Source organism: Amaranthus tricolor, chromosome 3 (assembly GCF_026212465.1).
Source record: "Amaranthus tricolor cultivar Red isolate AtriRed21 chromosome 3, ASM2621246v1, whole genome shotgun sequence".
Classification (NCBI taxonomy): domain Eukaryota; kingdom Viridiplantae; phylum Streptophyta; class Magnoliopsida; order Caryophyllales; family Amaranthaceae; genus Amaranthus; species Amaranthus tricolor.
This window is the reverse complement of record NC_080049.1, coordinates 25,508,811-25,519,817: the sequence shown is the minus strand read 5'-3', so window position 1 is coordinate 25,519,817 and position 11,007 is coordinate 25,508,811. Positions and strand designations below refer to the sequence as shown.

The 11,007-nt window shown below is 33.4% G+C and overlaps 1 protein-coding gene across 1 annotated transcript; it reads left to right on the top strand.

Annotated features, from left to right (window-relative positions):
- Nucleotides 1–350: 350 nt before the first annotated feature.
- On the top strand, nucleotides 351–9,606 carry LOC130807750 (GLABRA2 expression modulator). Its single transcript, XM_057673071.1, has 4 exons — nucleotides 351–855; nucleotides 969–1,070; nucleotides 4,761–5,032; nucleotides 8,819–9,606. Exons 1-4 carry the CDS (start codon nucleotides 549–551, stop codon nucleotides 9,005–9,007), a joined length of 870 nt encoding a protein of 289 aa, XP_057529054.1. The 5' UTR covers nucleotides 351–548; the 3' UTR covers nucleotides 9,008–9,606.
- Nucleotides 9,607–11,007: the final 1,401 nt, after the last annotated feature.

The window sequence follows — 11,007 nt, the reverse complement described above, 5'->3', positions numbered from 1 at the left end:
GCACGTGACCTTCCCATGCACTAATACTCTTAATGCACGTTCAAACCTTCTTCAATCTTCCAAGGCAAATGCTGCCAAATCTCGTAATCTTATTAATCTCTCCCAACATTAATTTAATATTCAGATAGTTTCCTACCAAAATAACTTATGACTAATATTTTACATACACATTAGACAATAACGACCCACACTCTTTTTTGTAAATTATCATTCAATTATTCAACTTATCTATTTTTTTTCTCATCTAATATTTTTTACCTTTTTCCTCAAGTTTTTGATATATATAAATATATAGTTGTTGCAAAAGTTACGTGAGGGTGGAAGTACATTAGACATGGTGTATTATAGACATATGGTCAACTCTTGTACCAAGGAAAAGAAAGTAGGACCAAATGATAATTGTGCGACAAGATGTTGAAGAAAATTTTACTCAGTGGGAAAGCCAAAGGGAAGAAGCTACTTAAATTCCCCGGTATTCTCATTTCATTTCCCTGCAAATCAACTTAAACCAATTCTCTTGATCCCCAATTTCCAACTCAAATTTCCTCATGGAATCGAATAAATCCGTCGATTCTTCAACTGAACCCGCACCATTAGAGGAAGTATCATTGAATCGAGAGAAGGATCTCGAAGGAGAACCAAAATCTTCTTCAGAAACTACCACCGTCGCCATATCCGACGCTAATGGATCACCGGAAGGGAAAGTGAAAACTCCGAAATCGGTTAAATGGAGCGAACAATTGGTATCTGAGTCTACTTATACGCCTTCAATCGATCCTGATACTTCTACTGGATCTAACCCTTACGTTTCCCATTATACTTCTCCTTCTCTCCCCTCTAACCCCTCTTTTAAAGGTATGATCAGCTTCTTCATGAATATTAATGATTTTTTCTTTCAAGAAATATTTTCTTTTAATTGGTTTTGATTTGAATGATTTTGAGTATTTGATTGTGGTTTATGTTTACAGAAAGGATGGATACTGTTAAAAATGTTCTGGGAAGATGGGGGAGAAATGTCAAGGATGCGGCTAAGAAAGCTGAGGATTATGCTGGAAATACCTGGCAACATTGTGTGATTCTTTCACCCTTTCTTGATTTTTCGTATTTTGCTAGCAAGACCTGCTACATCTTTCCAACTTTACTAAACTAATTAATTTGGTTGTGTTTTATTATCTCTTTTCAAATTGGCATTTACAATAGTGCAAATGATTATGATTGTATGTTAGCGTTGCGGTTAAAAAGAAATGAAGGAACTCGTATAATAAGAGTCAGTTAGTTTAGTAAAGTTGGGTTATTTAAAATATAATAGGATTGAATTTTTGATGCAATGTTTCTTGAATTGATGTGGCGGTGTTGTACGTTTATACCCATCTATTTGATTCAAACTGTGTTGGACCTTTGGTGCTATCTCTTGTGCACTTCATTGGAGCATTCTATTTGGACTGGGATGCATTCTTTGTTAAATGTTTGAGGTAATTGTTTAGTTTTTGGAAGTAGATGGATAGAATTCGTCAAAACTATTATTGGGGTTCATGCACACCTTCTATTTGGAATAGGACTCCGACATTGTTTGAGTTACATTTTGTGTACAAGCCAAAATTCGGAGATTTTAATCTAGATCTTTTACGAAGGATTGTAATTGATAGGAGCACGATTGGTACTTTCTCCAACTTGTCAAATACTTGCACGAATGCTTGGCTTTTAAGAATTTAACAGCAGTTGAAAGATAAATATTGGGAAATAATTTAGGTTGAATTCGAATGTGGATGAGCCATAATTCTGGAACAGATGAAATCTAAATGCAAGTTTTATTAATATGGTTAAGGTGTAATAATAGTGACCTTTATGCAAGGAAAATCTATAGGCTTATAGCATTAAGGTTTTAAGGTCATGTGGCATTTAATATGATTGATTGGAACACCACTGATGAGAATAAGTTTAATTCTTGTAATTTTGTTCTTCTGGAACCAGAATTTTGATGTATCAAAATAAGTAAATGAAATGGACATGTTAGGTTTTAACCGGAAAGGTTTTTTTGGGGTTTCTTAAACCAGAGAGCTTTTCTACAGGCCAATATGTATTGTTGATTGTTTAGGAATATGAAGGAGGTCAAATCTTGCATGAGAATGCTAAACGACACACCCTTTCCAATTGCTTATTTTTTAGTTGTCCATTGAATGAAGTGTCTGGAATGTTTGCACACAACTCACTTGGCAAGCCTTAGTTGAAATGAATTTTTAGACTTTATTATACACAAAGAAATTCTGTTTAGTGTGGAGAGAAGTGGAAACATACTCTTTTTGAAAACTGCAAGCTTCGATAAAGGGATATAGATTTTTGCATGTTCCATTTAGTCTGTCTTGGGATTAAACTCTAGAAGCTTGAAGCAAAGAGACATAAGGCAAGGATGAGGTAAATCTTATGGTTTGGTATTACAAACAACGTGACCCCTAAGAGATCCTTCAAAAGTTTGGTTTGCTACATATCTGGGTGATGCATATATCCCAAATTTAGTTACTCTTATTTGGGTCTTTTATCACAATGGGTTGAAAGCCACTTTTAGTTCAATTTAATATATTTTTTTGGTGGCATTGTTGCTTTCAGATGAAAAGGGAGGGGGAGGGAGAATGTTGGTTGTCAAATTGTTGAATTTACGTAACAGGAGGCCACATAGTTTTTCTAAGCTGAGTGCTTTTTCATTTGCTTAATTTGGCCCCTGTGCTCTGTTTGCCTGTGTGAACAAATAAGCTAGCTTGTGTTCTGTGTGGTAATCGTAAACCGCATCAGCTTGAAGTTGGTCTTAAAGTGAATGTCAACAAAATTTTTTAATAGCCTTTGCTGGCTATGAGTTCCACCTTGAGAAGCATGGAATGTTTATATGATCTGCTTAAAGTTCCTTTTTTTTAACAAAAAGGCAGACCATTTTGTATAGCGAAATAAGTTTGGAAGTTTTGACTCGACTTAATGAACTTTATAGTCCTATTCAGATTCCCTTGAATTATGTGGAACGTCAAAATCCTTTTCTTAAATGATATATATTAAATTTTACATATTAAGCTACTTACGCACATTCTGCAAAAATCACTAAAGAAGTAATGATAGAGAAATCAGGAGTAATACTTTTGTTTTTGTAGATCAAATTTGGTTTTGTACCAGAAAATGTTGATGCTTAAAACAATGCATCATCTTAGGTTTCTGACTTAGCACTCAACAGTATAATAATAAGAGGATCAATCTTATAGTTCTATATTTATTTGGGTTTTAGAAATGACTCAAATGAGTGTTTTACAGTTTTATGGAGCTGTTAAAGGTTGACTGAATCACTTATGAATATTTATGCTGTTACTCAATTTAGTGGTGCATGAAGATATTGTGACTAGCAAAAGTTTACCAAATGGAGCTTACCTTCCTTTTGATTTTTTGTTTAAAAGCATTGAATGTCAATTGTCAATCCATGTAATTATTTTTGACAATTTACAATGTGGCAAAAGATCTAGAATAAAGTGGCACTTCGCTATGTCTTAATTTTTGGATTAGATGATACATTTGAAAACCTAGTTGATTGATAAGTATTAAAGTAAGACACTTGGAAGCATTTTTGGGATTAGGGAGGTCATTGAAAATTTTTTTAAGAGTGTTGTTGAGACAAAAAATCAAGATGTGGCCACAACTATCTATATTGTTAATTACTATTTCTTTGTTCCCACACATTTTTTCTTTGTTATGCCTTAAAAGCTCGCATATTATGAAGACAAATGTAGTAAATGAGTGGGATAGAAGGAGTAGGAGCTAGCTGCTAAGAGACCTTGATAGGATATATTAATATGCTCTCTAAGATTTTTGTATGGGCCCTCAAGCGGAAGACACTCTTTTTATCAATATATTTATGTTTTTATATAGGTGGGGTGCATGTCATAACTCCCTTCCAAGCTTGAGGGTGTACGTTTTTCCCTTTTAGTAGGTTGAAAGGGAACAAAGTGAAGATATTTAGTGGGCTTCTTAACCATAAATGATTTGGATCCAGCGGGTAATGAAGGACATCGCGGGAGAAGATTTTTAGTGAGCTCAAAGTGCGAAAATGTATCGGTTATGTTTGTTGTAATGGTCATGGTGATCGAGTTTGATGTGATTGTCATACCACCAAATATTGGTCGAGATCATTAGATAACCCTTGAGCCAGCCTAAAACACAACTTTTGTAGACCTATATAATGTAGGGACTAGGGAGTATGGATTCAGTGGATTAAATAACGTTTACCAATCGGTCACTATGATAAGATGCGACCTTGTTTTGGATATTAATCAATCTACCTAGATAATTTCAAGCCCTTTGTTTTGTTATTAATGATGATAATCTATATTTGTAGCTGACCCCATATTGTTGGGATTAAGGCTTTGGCATTGTTGTTGATGGTGATCTAGTTTTGGATTTACAACGTTGTTTGAAAACGAGTAATTTGTTTCATTTGCATCCTACATGTATATTTGGTGAACATCTCTAATGAAATCACCTTTGAACTTCTGCCACATAAACATGTTTATGTTTTCTAAAAATCTGAACATTTGGTAATCTTTTATTTCCTGTGACATGAATACATTGACAAAACATCTAGGTATCTTCTTACTTTTAAAGACATATGCGGCAATTTCTTGCTACTCCTCCTCTTCTTAATATATATATCATACATCAAATGCTAAATGCATACTGTCTTAGAAATGCCAGTTCTACCCTGACATTCTGTTTTTTGTGATCTTTGTTAGTGAAAACAAATCCTAGTTTTGCTGATGCGGCTATGGGAAGAATCGTACACAGCACTAAAGTCCTAGCTGAGGGAGGCTATGAAAAGATTTTTCGTCAAACATTTGAGACAGTTCCTGAGGAAGTGCTCCAGGATTCCTATGCTTGTTACTTGTCTACTTCCGCTGGACCAGTGATGGGAACATTATATGTTTCTACAGCCAAGCTGGCCTTTTGCAGTGATAATCCACTTCCTTACAAAAATGACAATCAGACTGACTGGAGTTACTATAAGGTGACTACTAATTTTCCATCATACTGGTTTTTTTTTTACTTCATTTCTTGTATGATTGCTATAATTGTTTTTGCCCTGGGTGGAGGGAAGAGGGTTACGATGGGGGAGATAAAATACTGGTAGAGAAGAGGACAGGTATTGGTTTTTTTGGTAGGAACTAGGAAGTTGCTTCTTGTTAATACGATAAATTGTTGCATAGCAGTACCAAACAATCACTATAAATAAAAAGAATTTTTGTTTGATATGGACTATGGTGCTTACAGCAATGGACAGGACATACAGGTAATTGCATAGGTTACTGGTTGCTAAAGTTGTCTATCGCATATTTTCTAATATAAATCTCGTAGTTCATATGACTTGAGGGATTTAAATCTCTCCATTACACCGAACCCTTATTTGATCCTCTTTTTCTCCTTTAATTTTTAAACTAAAAATCAAGGTAATGAAACCCCAGTTGAATGTTTTAGGAAACGAATCTAATACCGACGAGGGAATGAGAAATATAAAGAATGCAAAGACCATACCATAGAATCACAATCACCTTCATCATCTTCGTCTCCATCCTTTTCCTCCCTTCTTTCTCTTTCCTTTCTTATGTCTTTTTTTCTGATGGAAGAACAAAATATTTCCAACAAAATATTAGAGGAGAGGAGGTGAGAGAATGAGAAAGGAAGAGAATGAGCGAGATAAAGTGAATGACGACTTAAACTTCAGGTTTGTACCTCTTGTGCCTCTATATTTTGCCAAATGGTCACCTAAGCACCATAATAATTAATAATACAAAATTAAGTTAACATGATTATATAAATTAATAATTAAATGTTATAATTAATAATATAAAAGTAAAATAACATATTTATACAAATAAAGAACAATTTCATAAAGGAAAAATGGAAAAAATCAGAAAAAAGAAAATGCTTGAACAATGTGATTCTTTACCATCACGATATTAGTATATACGGAAGATTGGATGAGTTTAAATGAGTTTTTATGATCAAGGATATAGTCAAAAAATTTGAGAAAGAAAGGTGGTTGCAAAATAAAAAGGATGGTTAAATTTAAAAGTTAAATTAAAATATTAAACAAACCAAATGGTAAATGCAGTTCGGTTTGCTTTTTGATTCGTAACCAAATAACTTACATTTGTTATTAACTTACATGTGTTATTGATTGAGAGATAATCATTAGTTAAGGCAAATATTGAAAATTTTACTTTTGATGTTCTTTACTCCCATCAACTTGTGCCCGAGGAAAGTACAGTAGTCAGAGTATGGGATAAACACTTTCTTATAGTTGGATACTTGGATCTTTGATGATATCTTTTTTGTGTATGGGTTTAGACATAATAGTGTAGTCATAATTTTATACGATCAAACAGAAGTTTAGAACTTCATTTTTTCCCAGCTAAGTCAAATTAGAATGATTGTTAGGTATCCATTTCTCTAAATAGTCATCATTTTTAATATTGTATGTATAAATTATGCAATAACAATAAGGCTAAAACCTTAATACTGACAATGTGAGGCTGGATGATGGGACCAAAACAAATCAACGTGGAAAAGCATAGCTAGCAAAGATTATACTATAATTTGCTCTATCTAATACTAATCTGTTAACAATAAAATTAATTTCAATGAACATCTAAATATAGTTTCTTCCATCTGTTGCCATATGTTCATGCGAATTTCAACTCTTCATGTCATTCTTTATATCTAATTTCCATTAGCTACATCATTTTTGGTCTGTCTCTTCCTCTTCGAACCTTCATAACCTTTAACTTATTAATTTTATAGGTGGTGTGTTTTTGGTCTTTGCTCATAATTGAATAAACGTAAACGTTTTTCATTTTGCCTTCAATATGTGCGACTTTGAGACCCTTTATTGTATTTTCGTTTCAAAATCTATCTTTTAGGGTATTTTTCAACGCTTGCTTCCACATCTCTCTAACTTAGCATTACTTCATCTTTGGTTTTTGTCATATGACCTCAGCAGATAACATGCAACATGGAGCTTCTCCATGTATAGGTTAATTTCTTCTAGAACTGCAGAGTACAATGAATTAAGGAGTACAATGAATTTTGAAAGCGCTCCTATGTTTCACTGATATGAAGTATATCAGTATATGTGATGGGACTATAAATATTGTGAGGAGAAAATAGCTTTAAGTTGGTTAAATGTAGGATAGCTTAAAGTTGTTGAAAGTTTTATTCTGAACCTAAATTAATTCTTTTAATGATGCAAAGTAAAGAACTGTTTCTGATATTGCCTTTTTTAGGATTTAGAAACGTTGAATTATCAAATGTACTATTAGCATTTTGCATAGATCTAACTATAAGATTAAGGTAATTTTATTTTAAGATGGTGAAATGGTGGTCATTTTAGTAATCTCAAATGAGATATGCCAATGTGGACTACAATTAGGTCTTGATTGCTTTTATGGATTGTCTGCTTGGTAAGTTGATGAATGAACCGGCTAATGAGCTTGTCAAGACTCTGATATTGATTGCTTCAGTCGCCTACCCATTTTATATGGTGCTGGATAAGTCAAGGGAGTATTTCAAGGCTTTCTAACTTTTGTTTATGAAGTTAATTAATATTGTGAACTTGCTTCTCTCATTTCCTATAGAGCTTATGCGTTTATTACTTGTCATATAGCTTCTCAGTATTTGCATGGATAATGCTGCTTCTGCTACTTGTTATGTTGCATCTGGAGTGGAAAAAGGTGACTCGTATTATAATTATTGTTGATTGCTTCTGTAACTTTATTGGTCAATTGTGACTGAACGGCTGAGGGTGGGATGGATAAATATAGTAACGGTGCAGAGCAGGGCAGGTTAGCTTGCAAATACTAACCAGATGGGATAAGCCAAAGCATGTCTGTTCATGTTTGACTCTATCTGCCTGCCACACACCCCCCCCCCCCCCCCAACCACAACAAACAATGACCTCCACCACACAACTATCAAAAATGTGATAGGAGCTTTTCTATAACAATATTGTATTGCAGTGCATCTAGAAAATCATTGTTACACTGTTCTTATTTCTTAAACCTTCAATGCTCTACCGTTCACCTTGCATGGATCCTGCAACTGACATTTCAGTTGATTTCCTTTTGTCATTTTGCTGTAAATTTTGAAAGTAGAACTTTCACCCTTCTAAGGGAGAATAAAGATAGTGAATTAAAGGAGAACAACATTTTCCAAAAATTATTGTACGCTTTTGCTCTATTCGTGCTTGTTGCTGTAACAATTGGAAATTGCAATCTATATCTTAAAGCAAATAAAATTGTTTTATGGTTTGGTAGGTAGGAGATTGAGAGGAGACTTGTGTCTATACCCTTTGTTTTCTGTTTGAGCTGTGATTGTTTGTTGGTTGTGTGTTTCTAACTTGCATAACGGGTTAATTCATCAAGGGTCGATCCTTGAATAAAAACTTGGTTGGCCTCTTCTAGGTTGAGCAGATTATGGGTTTTAACAGGGCCTTGGTCCGTTGCTGAACTTTGATATTGTCTTAGTAATGGACAACACATATGCATGATGATGATACTTCTAATTTGATTGCTAGTTATGAACCAAGAATATAATATTTTCCATGTTTATGTGTGCTTATTCACACAGCAGTTCAGCATTTAGGTTATCCTGCTTTTTGATGCTCTTAGGGTTCTGAATTTGTTTTTTCATATGCTTTGTTAAATTTTTTTATGCTCTGATAGATGTATATGCTTATTTTGTATAAACCAATGCTAGAAATTGTTGGCTTCAACTGCATTCTGTCTTGTTTGGCTAGGTAATTATCCCATTGCATCAGCTTAAAGCAGTCAACCCTTCTGCGAGCCGAGTAAATCAAGCTGAGAAATATATCCAGATTATATCTGTCGACAATCATGAGTTTTGGTACATGGGTTTCTTGAATTACGATAATGCTGTGGCTATCCTTCAAGGGGCATTAGAGTCCAGGACTATGCAATCTGTATGAGATTTCTCGATTTTAAGAAGCCCTCTCCACATTTGAAGTTGTACTTCAAGTCAAGAGCTCTGCACTGCATTGTTTGAAGAACATCAGGTGACATCTCCAGATAAGTAACAGTTACAGTAGTATCAAAACTTTCTCCCAGACTCTTCTTGTGCTTGTCATTTTAGATTTGACAAAATAGTTTATGTGATTCTTTTGGGATGGTAGAAAATTCAATTGACTATACTTGTTGAGTCCAGATGGTGTGTAATTTTGGGTTGCGCAACTTTCCTGGCCATACTATTGATTAGTATTTGTTACTTCTGCTCATATGTTGCTGCCTGACAGCATAGTAAAAGGCTTAAGATCTTGAATTGGCCTGCTTCATGGAATTCTTATTCTTAGTCCAGCACTTGTAAGAAGCTTGCCAATCCAAGTTCTCAAACTTTTGCTATCCTTACAAGTTGTGAATCTATGATCAATAGAAATTACTCCTTTGCAAATGATTTTATGTTTTGTTATGATCCAACTAGAACTAGTACTTATTTTTCTGCAACATAGGGTGTACTACTTGTTGAATTACGTACTACTGTACCAGTACACTTTGTTTGGTTGGTGTTAAATGATGGAAATAGTAATAAAAATTATTAATTTTTAATCATCCTTTAATACCACCTTTTTAAGTGGTAATGGATGAAAATAAATTTTTGAAGATTAAAAGGAATTAGAATATTGGACATGTATGAACATAAGCATTGTCAAGTAAATTTCCAACAAAATTACATTATATATTTCCATTGGTAAAGAAGAAAATAAAATTTATAGAATTATAACTTTTGATGTGAATTTGTTTTGCTACATTGTTCAACTAAGTTAAAGTCATAGGTATCAACCTAATATCATGCACAAATTAGGGTCCGAGGGAGGGGTAACAAACATATCATACATGATACATGTGTCCCCTTCGAGAGAGGTCAAGGAGAAATATTAGCACTTAATTTATCCCCCAAAAGATAGGTTTAACAACAGTGAGTGACACATAACGCTCTTGAGAAGACACATGCAACTTATAAAATATATTATAATTGTAATTGAGTCATGATAGCAAAAGTAAATAAGAGGATAAAAAGAAAATTAAATAACTGAATAAACTATAGGAAAAAACAAAAAAAAACTAGACAAAAACTAACAAAAGTCTAAAACACGGATACGACACATTTAATTGCTTCAATCTAATTAAGTCATCTAATTAAATGGAATTCAGGAAGGTGGGAAGGGTTTTGTTGTGGATTGAAGACTGTTTTCAAAGAAACCTAGCTCCTATACGTGCATGGCTGTATAGATCTTTAATTATTACTAACATGTATGAATGCAATTACACTTTATTTGAGTGTAGACTCTAGATTAGGGGGATTTTATATACTAAGTTTCTCGATTAATGAACTTAGTTACATACCAATACTAATTTTATTTTTTAAGTTCAAGTCAAACTATTAAATATTGATTGGTTTAGTGGCCAAATTGATCTAAATCCTAATTTTTTTTTAAGATGATGTTAAATTAGACTGAATTTATTGTAAATGACAGTATGTTAATGGGGAGACACGAGGTGCATACACTTTATAAGTCAAGGAGATATATATTATCCTAAAATTATATGGCAATGGGAAGAAGGTCTCCAATAACTTATAAAATATGCACACCATCTTTAATTTATCGATGTGAGTTAAACCATCCTAACACGTAATGGATGGGTTGATTTGTTTTGCACTTCTATTATTATATGAAATTTTCATCTGCCGTCTTGACTTGAAGTTGGTGAGGGAGAGATCTTAAAATTCTATAACCAAATGATTATATGTCACAAATATCAATTATTGTTTTACATTAATTCAATAAATATTCAAATTATTTTCTCCCTTTAAGGCGAAGAAAGGTTCATAAGATCAAGATTTTAAAATTTTTCAATAAATATTACAATTATCCAAAATAAATAAAAATATTTGTTTAATTAGTTCAAATTA